This window comes from Rhynchophorus ferrugineus, unplaced genomic scaffold (genome assembly GCF_030347505.1).
Source record: "Rhynchophorus ferrugineus isolate W39M unplaced genomic scaffold, kcgeb_rfMv2 rfM2, whole genome shotgun sequence".
NCBI lineage: Eukaryota > Metazoa > Arthropoda > Insecta > Coleoptera > Curculionidae > Rhynchophorus > Rhynchophorus ferrugineus.
The window spans coordinates 82,872,107-82,890,426 of NW_027472581.1; the positions used below are offsets into that span (position 1 = coordinate 82,872,107).

The window sequence follows — 18,320 nt, forward strand, 5'->3', positions numbered from 1 at the left end:
TGATTTAACTTACTGGTATTAGGTTCGGAACTGTCGGTATTGCTGCTGAAGAACTCTCGTTTATATAGTCCAGGACTGCTAAGGCTTTCCATCTGCTTGGGACTGCGTGGGGTGAGGAACGGCATCTGCGGAATATTCATGTATCCGGGTGTATTCGGAGGACTGCCCATGTATCCGTTCTTGGACTCTATAAACTTATCGTCTTCGTCGCTGTCGCTGGGATTCGAACCGGAACCATTTGAACTACCTCCATTCGTACTGAAGATAGAGTGACTGAAGCTCATTGGTGTATCAGGGTGGTTTGGGCTGCCTGTAAGTACGAATCTTTTAGTATGATGTCAGGTTGTTTTCTGTGGTGTTCTGCCTTACCTGACTGGCTGTCCAAAGACGGCGCTGGACTAAGGGTGACCGAGTTACTTTGGGCCATTAAATGAGCCGCCAAAGTATGAGTCGAGTGGTAATCGGATGCTGCCTGTGACGTAATGACGTTCCAGCTGGGCGTCGAAGGCTGTGAAGTGTGTGGAGATAGAGGATAGGGATGACGGGATGTCGGCGTGATAGGGCTGTTCGGAAGAATCCTCAAGTTGTTTGCCTCGCGCACCAGGATCTGCAGCACGTTGTGGAGAACATCCCCCGAGCCTGGAGCCCTTTCCGACAGATCGGTACGAGTCAGCAAACACATAGCCTTTCCGTTCATCTGGAACATTTCCATGTTGATAGGCTGCAAGTCGAACTCACGCTCAGCCCACCTGGAAACATCGTTATTATCAGCCGTCCTGCTCAACATACGGGGAAAAGTCGTCCTTACCTTAAAAATGTTACCACATCTTCCCGGCTCCACACTCGAGGGTCCGTCGCGAGACTACCAGGCAATTGGCTCTTGTAGTCCCACAGTGGCGATGAGGGATGGCTCCCCACTGACGGGAACCCGAGCGGATATCGCCATAGCAGGTCGGGACTAAAAGGCAACGGTAACGGTAGCGAACCTGATGTCGTCGTAGGTATAGGCGGCAGTGGGCCTGGGACCAGCTTCATTTTGCGCTTCTGAAACAAAAAATGGAAACGTTGAACAAAAGCCATTCCCTACGTTGTTTCTGGCTCACCATGTCTTTATATTTTTGTAAATTTCCATCTACGAACACAATATTTAGACTAATAGATATAAGACCGGTTATATAGGGAGCTACTGCTACTGCGACTGAATAGTCCCGAAACTAAAGTTCAAGAATCATTTAAACCTCATTTAGAAGGCTAACTTATTCAAACACTTTTATTTAATTCAAGAAACAAGAATAAAATACCAGATATATCTATAACTACCGACGAGAAATGTGTAGTTAATTAAAACTCACTTCGAGCCGATCAAAGGGCTGGACTCGAATACAACAACACCCTAATTAATCGAAATACAAGTTAATCAGATAGGAACTGACGTCAGAGTGAGCGAGCGCGTAAAATTGACCGTTTCCCTGGATATTATCGGCGGATCATTAATATCGGCAATTAAACCTGTTTATTGACGACGATCCGTTCGAATTCCGAACGTTCCAATTTTCCGCGCCCGGTAATTGATTCGGGTATTATCGCCCAATAACGATTAAACGCTCGCTTTTTCCAAATCGATGACCCTAACGCCGAATTTCAGAGCCGTTTGTCGATCAGAATTACCTTTGACATCGAAGTTATGCAACTTATTATACACGACAACAGTACAAAAGGGTAGGTTATGTAAACTCGGTATTATACACGATAGAGGAATCTACTTTCACCGTCGGTGTTTAATCATCAGCCGTCTAATTAACCCCGTAACCTTGCAATGTTGACATACATGTAACGGTAATAAATAAAAACAAAATAAATCTGTCTAGTTAGTTGGGATGAAATCTTTCGGTAACCCCTTTACTATCACATGGAAATATAAAATATTACGTTTACGAAAAAGCTGAGCCATAAAGTCGAGGACAAATATTGTTTTTTTTTCTGACGGCTTAGTCCGTGTCATATTTATAGAACAAAAAGGAACTGGCTACATCTATTTATACCGTTTTAAAATAAATAATCAGTAAAAAGGGAATTAAGTTTATTGTGATGCGAATTATATCAGATAATATGGATTACGGCGATATACGCTCAGACTGTAGCAGAAGTGAGTTGAACGTTTCGTTGTTTTCTTGTTTGAATGCGAGGAAACGATGATAGATGGAAGTGGAAACGAGTTTGAGTTCCGAGAAAAATGGCTCTTTAATTTATGGCCTGTCAAAGCTTCTTCCGTCACATTTATATCGTTTCGGTGATGAAAATTCTTCTACTGTTGGCTCGTTATAGTTCCTGGTGTTTTTAATAAATCCGTTTTTTTTTGTAATAATAAAATAAATAACATAAGTTATGCTGTTTAGCACGTGTTTCCAACAAAATAAAAATATTAATCTATCTGATTGTTCTCATATTGTGTTAAACAGTCATAAGACTGATACGGTAATATATTCTCATGTATAAGAGTTAGTCATGATTGGTTGACATCAAACAATGATTGTTAAGGAAACGGAACGCCACTGCCTCGGAAAATGCGCCGTGTTGAATTGGTTTCGAAACGCGGTTCAACCTTCGACTACTTCCGCGAACGTCAGTCCATTCCATTATGTGCCGATTAGCGATTATACTAGTTTTTTTTTTCTCTTCCCTGCTCCTTGGAGCCGTGTTTCCGCGTCCACCATCGCCACCGCCGAGAGCCAGGTCTATTTCTAGATCGGACGACGGTTTCCGCGCTATGCATCCGTCCGGGGGTTGCATACTCTTGGGGGGGCGATTTGCGGATTGCATAACTTTATAATACGAACAATTTTTGGCGTAGGATTAACTCGGCTTGCATTTCGCTAAAGCCTTTATTCTGGTTTTTCCGTAATCCTTCTGCAAATACGGTTATCGTTTTCAGCGAGTGACTTAAATCCACGTACAATTAAGTGTTATCAGTGTTCTAAGCAGAATTATATCGGGCGCTATTCCTCCAAAATAGACGGCTTTATGTACGCGGAAATGCGAAATACGAATTGATGAACGATCTGGCAACGTTATCCACGCCAAGTTTAGAGCGGTCTTAATATTTCCTTTGTACTTCCGATGAAATCCGACAATGTCGCAATAATAACGCCGTCGAATATTATCACCCGAAATAAATATACTCATTATCATCAGTGATGATGGACGGTCTCAACAGGTACTTATGTTAATTCTTGATTGATTCGATTCAATCTGACATCGGCCAAAACGGCTTACCGAGATTAATAAAAGAGCATTTCTTGTAATTCCGTGTTATTTGATTATGAATGATATACTAATAATAAAATAATCGGTCATTCATTTATAGATATTTCGATTGGGTTCAATGATGTAATGTAAAGTATGCGATGTTGTTTCCAGAGCGATAAATAAAAACTGTAGAATTAGTAATAAGGGATTGCGAGAAAATACTAAGACTAAGTAACAAGATAACATGAATTCGAATTATAAATTAATTAATAACCAGATTTGTAGAGTGAGTGCTTCTTTTACACTCTGATATTTCGTTTTGCATAGATAATAAATATAAACATTAGTGTTGTAATTATTTGACAATGTCGAATCGTTGTGTAAATTCATTTGCCATTGTAATAACGTCATTTTGTATATTTTATTGTAAGTTTATGGATGCTTGTTGACGTATCTACCTTAAATATCGGGGGGAATAATATACACGTGTTATGCAACTCTCCATACTATACATTTCTACATTCTAAATGATCGGACACTTGTTTTGTGGAAATATCGGAACGGTGTGAATTACTCGCGTTGTTTTCAACAGCGGGGACTGGGAATTATCTCGGGAAATGCGAAAGACTTATCGCTCGGGTGTCAAAAATGGAGCGCGCTCTTAGAGACTGGCCGTGATCAGTAGGAGCTGTTCGATTTGGGGGCGGGGCGGGGGGCGCGGAAGTGTTGTTGTTTTGGTGCGTCGTCGAAGGAGTCGCGACCTTTAGCTCGCGTGGGGTCAGATTCGAGGAAGTGGACGATTATCGTGGCTCTACACTTCCGAGAACGATAAATCAACAAGTGGCCGACGGGAAAAGATAAATTTAGACGCGGGTATTTCCCGCTTGCCGGGAATTCGGTTGATATCACTCGGCGGCGGTAGCATCATCTCCAGCCGCTGACGGTTTGGGATGGGTCTGCTCGCCTGTCGCGTTAATAATAAAAACCAGTCACCTTTAGATCCACTTTGAAGGTATTACACCGGGAGATCGATCACAAATTATCGGGAGCAGTTCACTTTCAGCAAACACACATAGCACTACGTCGCGACGAGATATCGAATTCACTGGTACCACAGTCGCGGAAAATGAGACGTCTCGTACGACACGCTGCCTGACTGGAAGTTGGACGTTATCTGACCGGTAACTGTGACAGGGACGGGGCTCTGTCACCTTACGGGGCGTACGATGTCGTAGGAGGTCCGCACTGAACTGATTGGACTTGTGAGCCGCACTTGCCTCATCGACGATCGCATGGTAGGAGGTGGTGCGGCGGAAGGGGATCGGGGCAGATGGAGGGGGCGCACGACGGGAGTTCGGTAGGACGCACACACACACATCCACATGTGCGACGTTGCCGCTCTTCCCGACCGGATCTACACTTGCGAGGCGCGAGATTCCAACAGGACGGGCTTCAGGGTCGACTCTCGTTGGATGCTCGTCGCGATTTTGACGCGTTTTGACCGGAGACGGATCTGGACCGCCACCGAGGCTTCCTACGGCGACGACGTTTCATCAGACGAGATGGTGTCTGGGTACGTTATGGGCTGCCTGGGTTTTCGGAATTGGGAAAATGAATCTTGGATGGCCGTGATGAAATTTCCTAAATAATATGACTACAGAGAACCAAACAAGATGTTTGTTTGATAATCTGCATGTGGTAAATTTATTATTTGTTAATTTTATGGTCGTGTTTTTACTTTACTACGTTAATTTGTTACATATGATTGTAAAAATTTATTAAATAAAAAAAAAATTGGTTCTTATTGGTAATAGAGGAAATGAAAAAAATATATAAAAACTGAAACGATAAATTGAGTTTTTGAATATATATATATATATATATATATATATATATATATATATATATATATATTTATGTTTGTGATTGTTTAAAATTTGTGATTGTCCGAGGCAAGAGTGTAAAATCCGACAAGGAAAATGATACCAATCACGCCAGTAACCAGGTTGGGTAAGACCGGATGTCTTCTGGGATGATTTCTAAAGTTGGCCACTCGCCAGTCGGTAGGCTTAATGCTGAGGACCGTGGTTCGGAGGCCACGTTAAACAGTAGGTCCAGTCCAGATAAGCCCATAGTTGGTAAAAGGAGACTTTAAAATACATTAAAAAAAGAAAAATATGATTTTATGAAGTAATTGGTGCCCATCAAAATACTATAGATCATCAAAAGACAAAGACGAAACATCACAAGCAAACAACGTATGATTGTAAAAATTTGATTAAAAAAACTTATTTGATATAAATTTTGTTTTATTTCTTTCTTGATTTAATTATTTTTCATCAGTATTTTCAATACTTCAGATAATTTTTTTTATATTCAATAAGTTATTTCATACATATCATACATATAAGGAGGTTTTCATACATATAAGGATCCATAATACACAAGTTTGATTTTATATGTTATTCAGTTTTTCCATTTTATATGTTATTTTGTTATAAGTTTCATTCTATTATTTGTACTCAAATATTAATAATTGTAATCGTTGGGATGTTTTTTTTTTGATAACTTAAATTTTCAATTTTTATTTTATTTTCCTTTTTTGAAATTCTTTGTTTTCAATTACATCCTCGGCGAATTTGGTACCAAAAACTTAAAGTTTAAAGGTTCATTAAAATATATATTATATATTTAAAAAAAATATTATAAAATATCGGTTAACAAAATATCGGTTATCGGCCAAAAATAAGCATACCGTAATCTTCACTAATTCCACTCACATTTTTGATGTTGCAGCTGTTGTAAGGCTGCTTCTTTTATTAAAAACAGAAAACATGAATGTGTTTACACATTATATCTTTGATATTATTTTCAGGGCACTTCCCTACCCGGCAGTCCTTTTCGCATATCGCACTTATTGAAACTCCCATATCGCTTAGTGTTTTCATATCAATTAACATAAATAAGCTTTTGTTCATTAGCAATTTACAATAATAGTGCTACTAAATTATAATATTTTACCTATAATTCATACTTTACATGAGTATTAGCTGCTAAACATAATACCTATAGTAATATAAACATAAACTTCTATAGTAATTGCACTCTTATTTGTTTGGATAACCTAAAACCAGATACTGAGAAACAGGGTATAAATACATTTTCTGCTTATTTTTAATCATATTTTTAATTCGCATCTAACAGGTTAATTGAAAAGTTCCCGGCTTGGTACATAGATGGCGCTACTAGAATTAAATCCATATGTTTTCATATGGCCCTAGCTCTCAAAAGATGCGTGTATAAATTTGATAGCTGTCGGTTCATTAGTTTGTAAATTATAGTTTAGGCTAAATGATGTGGCTCGGTGAATGGAGGTAAAACGAAATGAAACAGTGGTGTTTACATTATGTGACCGTTATTTATTGGCTATATAAAAAAATGTGAAAAATACAATTAGATAAAACGGATGGCAGCGGTGTTACCTGGAGACGAGGCTTGGGCAGTCGATGGTGGCACGTCTAAACCAAACGATGGATGAGCACTGAATGAATGGAAATACCCTTCAATAACATCCCAGATTAACGTCTCGGGGTTGCCAGCTATTCGTTATCGGGTTCTAGTTGGCGCTGCTGGCACCCCGCCCATGTTCAACATCTGGGTTTATATTTCTGGGTATTTTGTAGACCGTTATTCCACGATGTAAAATTCGACATCCTCAAGGTCGCTACAATAGCATGTGAAGGAAAAGAAAGTGCTGCTTCACCAAGGCAATACACCGTGTCACAAGTCAGTGAAATCGATGGCAAAAATCAATGAATTGGGCTTCGAATTGCTTCTTCATCCACCGTATTCTCCAGATCTGGCTTTCAGTGACTATTTCCTGTTCTCAGATCTCAAAAGAATGCTCGCTGGGAAGACATTTTCGTCGAATGAAGGGATGATCGCCGAAACTAAGACCTATTTTGAAGCAAAGGACAAATCTTACTACAAAAATGGCATCGAAAAGTTGGAGGGTCCCTATGATCAGTGTATCACCCTTGAAGGGAATTATATTGAGTAAAACAAACTAATTTTGCCAAAAAAAATGTATTTTACTATGGTAGGCCGGGGACTTTTCAATTGACCTGTTACTACATAAATGTATATTTTGTAGTAAGCTTTTTTATAATAAGATTCGTTGATCTAACTGAAAAACTAATACCCTTTTTAGTACTTCGTCGAAGTTCTTATCAATAATTCATTTTCTTAAAATGGTTTTAATTAAAATTATTTTTGAATTTAAATATCATTTGTGACTGATATTTGGGTTCGGTTGAATTAAGATCTGGAATGTGAGTCACGTTTTCTTGTTAATCCTCCTTATTCAACGTCTTCACAAACCTTCAAACATTATTAAAACAATTAATATTTAAAAAAAAAAATTGATTTTATTTGATACTGATTAATATTTAAAGAATACATAAAAAAATTAATAATTAATAAGGTTATAGGTTTAGACATAATTCGTTGACATGATTGTGACCTTTCTAGTAATTTCGAACAAAAAAAAGAGATTTTTTTAAAAAGTCATAATGTGTTTTGTTCAAATTACAGGTGTCCGAAAATACGAGAATTTTTTTTTAACAAATTTTTGGATATTTCCGATTTTTTTATAAAGTAGTACAAATCCTAATTGTTATAGTTTACGATAAAAGAATATATGGAAAAGACTCACACCAAGTTTCAACTATATCGATTCAGAAAAACTTGAGATAGCTCGATTACAGTCAATAGTCTCGAGCAAAGTAATTTCCCTTAAATCTTCTTAAGGGCATATTCTTGAAGGGTTAAGCAGTAATAATATGAAAAATATCGATTTTTTTTAATTTAGCCCCTAAACCCCCTTAAGCTACTTCGATCAGTAAAATAAAACATATATAGTCTATTCAAAGTTTATTTGTATATGCGTCATGAAGATGTTTAATGTATTGCCTGTCGCAATTTGTAAATTCGTTTTAGAATCAGACAATATTTTCCTTCTCATTTTATTCTAGTTAAAAAGAGACACAATTCTGTCTGATTAGTTCAACACGTAAACAAATCAGCCTGTCAAAGCCGTCTAGTTGTCAGACGTATACAAAATTCTTGAAAGAAATAGTGATAAGAGGTTATAACTCTAACCTATAAATTATTGTGGTTGTGTAGTTAACTATAGTTTTTAGATGCACTATAATGTTAAAATAAATTAAATTTGATAACATTTTTGTTACTAATTACTATTTTTGTTAAGCCAGACCTAACTAAAACTCGGAGTTGATGCGGCAACATTGCGACGTTTGACCTTAAATTTGGAATTTCTATGACGCATATACAAATACACTTTAAATAGACTATAAGGTTTTTTTATTGGTCGACCAAATAGTTAGGTTATATTAACCCTATAGTTTTTCCAACGTCAGTAAAGGAGGTATTAAATATGATTGAAATTACCAACGTAACTATTTAATATAATAACAGGACAATCAGCGTATTTAAATATTTTAAAGTTAATAATAAATAATAAATTTGATAATAATTTGCAGGTAATGCAGTGTAGTCTAAAAATACCAAATGATTACGCGATATGACAATATTTAATCAAATATTATAAGAGTGGGCTTTACCTCACCCGCCTTATTTACCAATCAGTGTACCTTTCGATTATTACTTATTTTAATCGGTGCCCAAAGATATATTTCAATAATACTGCCATAAATATAGGGAAAGGTTCATTGCTTAGAGAAGAACGGTAAACATGTAACCCAAACTTTTTTCACTATAAATAAGTTCTAAAGAGATCCCCGATAGAGGTAATTAATTCATAAATCACTTAATAAAGATGCTAAACGGACTATTGCTAGTGGTAATAGGGGTCTACAGGTGTAAAAATATCTAAACTTATTTAAAATTTTTAGGGATTTATGGTACTACCTGTCACTACACGACATTGAAGATTATGAAATTTCGGAAGTTTTTTGCCTGTCGGAAGTTACTAAATAACCTATAGAAATTGTAAATTTTTATTGTAGTAACCGAGCTGAAAAGGCAAATATGTAGGATGGATAATCTGTTAGTTCATTTCTGAAGATTTTTGTTTCGAAATTGGCTTCAAAATCAAAATCGTTTTTACATCTTGAAAAGAGAAGTGTTGTGTTATCAATGAAAGTGGTAAGTAACAGTGATTTTTAACGTTCTGGTTCTGTCGTCCTAGCCGCGACCTTGACAAAAATGTACCTAATTTATGCTTACATAGATTTATATTTATATGTAGTTTTATGATTTTTCTGGTAGTTTGCTTATAAATAACAATATATTGTATATTAATATAACAGCGTTTTGGAACGATATTTTTCAAGATTGTGTAATAGAGTAAAAAGATTAAAATTGTGAATGATAAATAGCAAAATACTTTTGACTGTTTTTATAGCAATAATAGGTAATATTTCGATTACTCTCTCTATTTTTGTTAAAAAATATTTCCGTTCAGTAATAAATAAAGCATTTAATTTATTTATAAAAGCTCTAGCAGTTATTGTGCGATCATTTTAATTATGTTATGAATTAGTTCTTTTTTCTATGATTAGTTATATGTTTAACTTTTATATAGAATTTATGGTTATTGTACATTTCTAGTTTATCTGGTTCTGGTAGACTGAAAAAGTTTGAAGACAACCGCAAGAGTTATTGGATGAAGACCCAACTCCAGCTCAAAAACAATTGGCAGAAGCGTTAATTGTGGCTCAAGAAATGATGGAAATTCAAAAGATGGGAAGATGAAGGGTGCCACGTTAAATGAACGACAGGTAAAGGGAAAATAAAAAAAAATTTGTGAAAGACTGCCCAAAGCCTCGATCGAAAGCCATTTCTGCATCAAATATTGACAGGTGATGAAAAGTGGATATATTTTGAAATTCCTAAGCGTAAAGAAAAACATGGTTATTACCTGGCGAGATTACCTAGTTAAAGTTCAACATTTATTGTTGAACTGAATTAGATAATGTAGTAGATATTACAATTTGAAAATGCTGGTCATTGTATCATTAGATTTTTAGGGTAAATGATGTGGCTCGGTGAATAGAGGTAAAACGAAATGAAACAGTGGTGTTTACATTATGTGACCGTTATTTATTGGCTATATAAAAAATGTGAAAAATACAAATGATAAAACGGATGGCAGCGGTGTTACCTGGAGACGAGGCTTGGGCAGTCGATGGTGGCACGTCTAAACCAAACGATGGTTGAGCACTGAATGAAAAGAAATACCCTTAAATAACATCCCAGATAAACGTCTCGGGGTTGCCAGCTATTCGTTATCGGGTTCTAGTTGGCGCTGCTGGCAACCCCCCTCCCCCGTGTTCAACATTTGTGATTATATTTCTGGGTATTTTGTAGACCGTTATTCCACGATGTAAAATTCGACATGCCTCAAGGTCGCGACAGTTTTAATGCAAATTAAATACATTTCCTCTTAGGATTGTCACTTTTTATCTCCAATAACTATGTGATTGAACAATCCCATTTTCTTCTGCCATTTATTTTCTGAAGCAGTTGCTGACATGAGAGACAACGCCATTGAACGTCTCTATGCTCTAATTCATATGGTAAGCCATGTCCTTCTTTTTGAACCGTCTCCAAGGCATTTGGTCGAGGGAAAATGGCTTTATTGAATGATTTCTGATATATGTGGTCAAGTTTTTGCCTAGTTTGATAACAATTTTCACTCAACAGCTACTCAAATTTCGCGTTCTCAAAGAATCAAGGGAACAGTAAAGAAGTTCTATGCAGAAATTACCTGATTTGAACCTTTGGAATTATTCCCACCACGTTATTTCGCTATTACTCATCACCATGTCTCTATTATTATTCTACGCGCTTTAGCTGCTGCGTTTTTGCAAATAAAAAAAACTATAATTTTAGTAAATGGCGCTTATTGGCCTCAAAATTAGTCATGTTTAATCCTCTTTGTTTACTTGCTTTTTCTTTAAATAAACCTATTTAAGCAAAGTAATAGTGTATTTTCATCCATTTATATATCGAAAAATAGTGAACTGATTATTTGAAAGAACAGAAGAAACTTCTAGCAGAAGGATAAAAGCAAACATGCTATTGTATTACTGAGAACAAAAAAATAACTAGTTGATTAGGAACTTTAGGTATGTACTATTGTAGTTTCGCTTCAACTAAAAGATAAATTACAAAATACTATAGTTTATCCAAAGTTATTTTGTACATACGTCATCAATATGTTTAATGTATTTTCTTTCTCATTTTATTAACCGAACTAGCTTGAACTAGCAAGTCGCCCGGTTGTCAAACGTATGCAAAATTCTTCAAAATAATATGATAAGAGGTTATAAATCGGCAAACGTTATGTTAATAGTTTGCTTTTTTGATAAATTTCAAATCGCTACTTATTATTACCGTGACTGAAATTTCCGTAGCCAGACAGGACAGACTGTGTCTCTAATCAGTTACTTTGAACAGGAACGAGATAATTATGGTCCCCTCTTGCCAGTAAAATTTGTTAGAGGGGTAAGCATTTTTACTATTAAATGAATTACATATAATTGATCTCTTTTCTAGCAGAAGGATAAAAGCAAACATGCTACGGTATTACTGGGAACAAAAAAATAACTAGTTGATTAGGAACTTTAGGTATGTACTATTGTAGTTTCGCTTCAACTAAAAGATAAATTACAAAATACTATAGTTTATCCAAAGTTATTTTGTACATACGTCATCAATATGTTTAATGTATTGCCTTTCTCATTTTATTAACCGAACTGGCTTGAATTAGGAAGTCGCCCGGTTGTCAAACGTATGCAAAATTCTTCAAAATAATATGATAAGAGGTTATAAATCGGCAAACGTTATGTTAATAGTTTGCTTTTTTGATAAATTTCAAATCGCTACTTATTATTACCGTGACTGAAATTTCCGTAGCCAGACAGGACAGACTGTGTCTCTAATCAGTTACTTTGAACAGGAACGAGATAATAATGGTCCCCTCTTGCCAGTAAAATTTGTTAGAGGGGTAAGCATTTTTACTATTAAATGAATTACATATAATTGATCTCTTTTCTAGCAGAAGGATAAAAGCAAACATGCTACGGTATTACTGGGAACAAAAAAATAACTAGTTGATTAGGAACTTTAGGTATGTACTATTGTAGTTTCGCTTCAACTAAAAGATAAATTACAAAATACTATAGTTTATCCAAAGTTATTTTGTACATACGTCATCAATATGTTTAATGTATTGCCTTTCTCATTTTATTAACCGAACTGGCTTGAATTAGGAAGTCGCCCGGTTGTCAAACGTATGCAAAATTCTTCAAAATAATATGATAAGAGGTTATAAATCGGCAAACGTTATGTTAATAGTTTGCTTTTTTGATAAATTTCAAATCGCTACTTATTATTACCGTGACTGAAATTTCCGTAGCCAGACAGGACAGACTGTGTCTCTAATCAGTTACTTTGAACAGGAACGAGATAATAATGGTCCCCTCTTGCCAGTAAAATTTGTTAGAGGGGTAAGCATTTTTACTATTAAATGAATTACATATAATTGATCTCTTTTCTAGCAGAAGGATAAAAACAAACATGCTACAGTATTAATGAGAACAAAAAAATAACTAGTTGATTGGGAAATTCATAATAATATCATAACCTTTAGATGTCATACTGCATTATAAGAATATCCTAAATAATTTAGATTTTTTCTAGTGATTACAGAGGAAATAATCGACATATTTTATTATAGTGGTTATGGAAAAGCTAAGTCAATCTAACATTGACTAAATGACAGAAGAAATAATCTGAAGTTATACTTTCAAGTACTTCAAAGTAACAGATGATTAAAAAATATATGCAGGTATGGTTTTAGTAGCATTATCACATATAAACCAATATATAGTCCACCCTATATTACAAAAACTGTACTTTTCCATGCATTTCATCCACCTGGAAGCCATCATTAGAAAGTAACAGTCAAAAAAAATGTTTTTACGTAATATTAAACAACAACGCGAGGAAATTCGAAACGGGAGATGATCCATAAAACTGTTATTGGTCGTAAAACGAATAAAGGGGGCGATTTTACGTCACCAAGTACTATGAATACGAATAGCTGTACTCTTCTGTTCGTCAAAACCGGAGATTGAGATAAAAATATCAACAGCCCAACGTTAAAAATCGTAGCGATGCTCCTAAAAAAAGTAAAACAAATAAAATAGAATACCAAAAAAGTCTCTCATCTGGTATGTTATCATTAAAATGTCTATTATGGTAGTACTATTGTAGTTTTGCTTCAATTGAAATATAAATTAGAAAATACTATATTATACTATCAATACAAAATTATTTTGTACATACGTCATTAATATGTTTAATGTATGTTATCTGCCGCAATTTGTAAATTAGTTTTAGTATCAAACAATATTTTCTTTTTAATTTTATTCTAGTTAAAAAGAGACACAGTGCTGTGTGTAACCGAACTACTCTGCATAAATCGTCCGGTTGTCTAACGTATGCAAAATTTTTCAAGACAATAGTGATCAGAGGTTATAAACTGGCAAACGTTATTTTAATGCTTTGCTTGTTCCATAGAATAAAGGAACTTAGAAGCGCATCTCCTATGTTAAAATTGGTTCTAAGTTACGCTCGGAATCCCCGTGTGAGGGCGCTTGCGCATGCGCCGTATGACAGTTAGTTACGACGGGAAATTTAAAAATGTTTAGCGGGAAATTTAAAAATGTATAGTAAAGGATTTTAGCAGGAAATTTTAAAAATTCTTTTAATTTTGCTAGGAAAATAAAAAATAATTATATTTAAATATAATTTATTGATGTATTACAATTACATTAATTTTCCATGATCAAAAAGACATTGATATAATCACAGAGATATCTCCACTACCCAAAACACGTAATCTACTGATATTATCTTCTCTCTAATATTTGAAACAAACATTAAAATAAGATAATATAACTATTAATGGTTCTGTTGTATTATTTTTTAGAATCAACTAAATTAACAACCTACCTAAATTGAGGCACATTTTATCAAATATGACAACTGCAGTTCGGTCTATACAGTCAAATTTTGTGAACTAACGACCAAAATTAGAGGTTACTACTCTAGCAGCACAGAGGCACCTTCTGCATTAATGTTCTTCTAGAAGGTAAGCAGAATATCTTCGATAACAGTTTATTTCCTCTGCAGTGACATTTCAATAAGGATAAAGCCATTAGTTTTTCATCCAACCTGAAACGAAGCTGATGGGACAGGCTGAGTTATCTTTAAATGAACATATACATTTCAAGTTAGAATCCCCATTCTCTAATAATAAACGTAAGTTTCTTATTATATACTTTCTTCTGGGTCTTTTTGGGGTCCTCAAAAAATCAGCCTAAAAAAACTTATGTGATTGTAATATTGCCATTGGGGGTATATTTTCCTTGTCTTGTAGTAAAGGTAAAGAATCTCAATAAATATTGCTTAATTATTTCAATGCAATAATTCATTACTATTTAAGAAAATACTTATTATTTAAATTACTACTTCATTTACATCTTGTTTCGGCCATGGATTTCCACATTTTGGTCTACAGTCTTCATCTTTAAAATGATTACAAACTTTCCTGGACCTACATAGGAGATCATAAGAGATCCCCTTAAGGTTTTCTTTGTATTACGCTAATAAATTAAAATACACAGAATAATCTGAAGTACTTGTCAAATATATATAAAAACACATACCGAAAAACTTTGAATAGGGACGAGATAATGCCAGTAAAATTCGGTAGAGAGGTAAGCATTTTTACTGTTAATTTACTGCGATTTTTATTTAAAATATTTTTTAGCGTGTTGCAGCTGCATTATTAGTATGGGCACGGCCACTGAAATATCTCATAAATTGAAAAATATAATCAAGATCAGCTTGATGTTAGCTCTATCAGAGATTAAATATATGAAATGTATAAAAACAGTGAGTACTTTTTCAATATAAACATAATTTAATACAATTATTTCAAAGGAAACTGTTAGTCTGAGAAGTATCGAAGAGTCTAAAGAAACTCCCAGATATTGCTTTTAAAAGAATACAATTTTTAAAACCATATAATAAAATGAAGGAAGACTTATTATTTCAATTTATCGATTTAGATGAGACGTGAATATATCAGAATGTGACCAATATACCCAATGGTCACTCATGGCAAAATGATAATAAAAATAGTGTTATGTCTACAAAAGGTGATGGAACCAAATAAACGTTGGAATAATAATTGATTAAGTTTCATTAGTTGATACTTAAACCAGGAAAAATACCAGAAGATGTGACCTCCTATCGACCTATAAGTTTATTACCAATAATCTCGAAAGATTTCGAGAAATTATACATAAAAAAGCTAAACTATATAATAGAAAAAAGAAAAATTATTCCAGAACATCAGTTTGGCTTTCGCAATAAGCATGGGACTATAGAACAAGTGCATAGACTTGTAAATAAAATAAACGCTGACCTAAATGCCAAAAGATATTGTTCGGCTGCTTTCCTAGACATATCTCAGGCTTTTGACAAAGTATGGCATACGGGCTTGCAGGTTAAACTAAAGAAACTTCTCCCTCATCCGGACTATCAGCTACTAAAATCGTATCTCACTGACAGACATTTTATTGTAAATCAAGGCGATGAACATACCGAATTAAATCCCATATATTCAGGAGTTCCGCAAGGTAGTGTACTGGGTCCAGTACTGTATCTTCTGTATACGGCTGATCTGCCCACCACAAAAATAACTACTGTGGCAACATATGCAGACGATACAGCAATCTTAGCATCCCATAAAGATCCAGTCACAGCATCAATAAACCTACAAACCCACCTGGAGCAAATACAATTATGGTTGAAGACATGGCGTATTAAAGCCAATGAATCAAAATCCACGCATATAACGTTTACCCTGCGTAGAAGAACATGTCCACCAGTGAACATCAATCATCGTCAACTCCCCCAAGCAGAGCATGTTAAATATCTTGGTATGCATTTAAATCGAAGCCTAACCTGGAAGAAGCACATACTCTCTCAACGGAAGCAACTGGGACTAAAATTATATCAAATGTATTGGCTTATTGGGCGCAAATCCAAGTTATCATTAGATAACAAGGTATTGCTGTATGAGTCTATACTCAAGCCCATTTGGAAATATGGAATTCAACTATGGGGTACCGCTAGCAAATCTAATATATCCATCATTCAACGGTTCCAAAATAAGGTGTTACGTGCCATTGTTGATGCTCCGTACTATATTTCAAATAAAGTGATACAACGCGATATTCCTCTAGAACCTATAACGAGTGTAATTCAACGTGTTTGTGTGAAGTACTTCAAAAGAGTGTCGGTGCATCCCAATGTACTCGCTAATCAGCTAAATATGCGACGTGATAGTGAAGTGCGTAGACTAAAACGTTTAACACCACTTGATCTGATTACTGGACATATGTAGACTTTAGAATAAGCATTAGAATAAGACTAATTAATTAAGATAATATTTTATACAGAAGATTGCTTAATGAAGTGATTTTCTACATGCCATGTATATATAAAATAGACATAAGAAATACTTATTGCCAATAGGGCAGATTGTGGACCCACCAAGAGCAATAAAAAAAGGTTTCATTAGTCATAAAATTTATTAATAATTCATTGCAGATATATTCTACTTCTTCAGTGCATCCCAATGTACTCGCTAATCAGCTAAATATGCGACGTGATAGTGAAGTGCGTAGACTAAAACGTTTAACACCACTTGATCTGATTAATGGACATATGTAGACTTTAGAATAAGCATTAGAATAAGATTAATTAATTAAGATAATATTTTATACAGAATATTGCTTAATGAAGTGATTTTCTACATGCCATGTATATATAAAATAGACATAAGAAATACTTATTGCCAATAGGGCAGATTGTGGACCCACCAAGAGCAATAAAAAAAGGTTTCATTAGTCATAAAATTTATTAATAATTCATTGCAGATATATTCTACTTCTTGCTGGAAACAGGAATGGTTAATAACACGTTACTGTTTTGCAGATATAGCAAATGCATTAAGGAGAATGTAGTGATTGAATCTAGTTTTATCATGAACGATGCATACAGGTATTAATAGAACAAATGAAGGAGAAATATAGCGATATCAAAATGTCTTTAAAAGCAAATACTGTACCGAAGGACATAAGAACTAAGTGTAAAGGTAAATATGCTCTCTAGTGAAAGTAAAATATATTACTTGGATATAAAATTGTTAATTAGGTGGATTAGGCCTCCAGGGGATACAACTACAAATGCTCTTAGAGCTCTAACTCATAGGTGGCATGGAAAAGAGTTCAATCTAAATATAATCAAACACAGCCCTAACCTACAAACTATTATAATAGTATACTTAACTCTAGTTTAAAATCTTCGATAATGTATGCATTATATTTACTATAATGTTATATTAAATTGTTTATATTTATATAATTAAATTATTTTGTTTAGATTAGAATTTTGTTCAAAGCCAAACTGAACTAAAACTCATAGTTGATACGGCAACATTGTCACACTTGACGTCACAAATTTAGGTGACGTATTTACAAAATAACTTAAACTTTGGCTAATCTGCATATCTTGTATTTAAATCACGAACTACAACAACATACAAGCCGTGTATGAAAACAGATCTTCCTGCGTTAACATATTTTTATTTCTATTGCGTCCAATAATGGTCTTTTTGCTTTTATCGTTTAGGAACCTGACTAACTCTATGTCTGCGGTTGATCACTGGCCCTGTCAGCGAAAACAATAAAATCATCTTCACTAGTGCTGCCACTTCTATTACTCCCAGCCATTATTTTATTCAGTTTTTTGTAATATGCCTCTAAGGCATGTACTGCAAGATTTTATTTGTCTCTCACCTGTTATGATGCCTTTTAACATTGAACGCATCTTGTAACTACGATGATAGCATTATTTATTTATTTAATTCCTATTTATTATTCCATTCT

General features: G+C 34.7%; 1 protein-coding gene and 1 long non-coding RNA gene across 5 annotated transcripts in view; one reads left to right on the top strand and one right to left on the bottom strand.

The window, feature by feature from the left end:
• The window catches only part of aop (ETS variant transcription factor anterior open), a 43,104-nt gene that overhangs the window by 2,242 nt on the left and 22,542 nt on the right, over positions 1 to 18,320 (bottom strand). The window contains exons 1-5 of one of the 4 annotated variants that reach the window (XM_076396650.1): positions 4,240 to 4,498; positions 1,104 to 1,214; positions 809 to 1,044; positions 370 to 749; positions 14 to 310 (exon numbers count right to left, since the gene is read on the bottom strand). In XM_076396650.1, the coding sequence (XP_076252765.1) occupies positions 14 to 310; positions 370 to 749; positions 809 to 1,044; positions 1,104 to 1,106 (916 nt within the window). In that variant the 5' untranslated portion in view covers positions 1,107 to 1,214; positions 4,240 to 4,498. Of the gene's footprint in view, positions 1 to 13; positions 311 to 369; positions 750 to 808; positions 1,045 to 1,103; positions 1,215 to 4,239; positions 4,527 to 18,320 lie in introns of those variants that run through there. The other 3 variants (XM_076396648.1, XM_076396651.1, XM_076396649.1) reach the window with 3 other exon arrangements.
• On the top strand, positions 15,309 to 17,912 carry LOC143191894 (uncharacterized). The gene is made up of 3 exons (XR_013004664.1): positions 15,309 to 15,521; positions 17,310 to 17,527; positions 17,587 to 17,912. It is a non-coding gene; the product is annotated as an uncharacterized LOC143191894 (long non-coding RNA).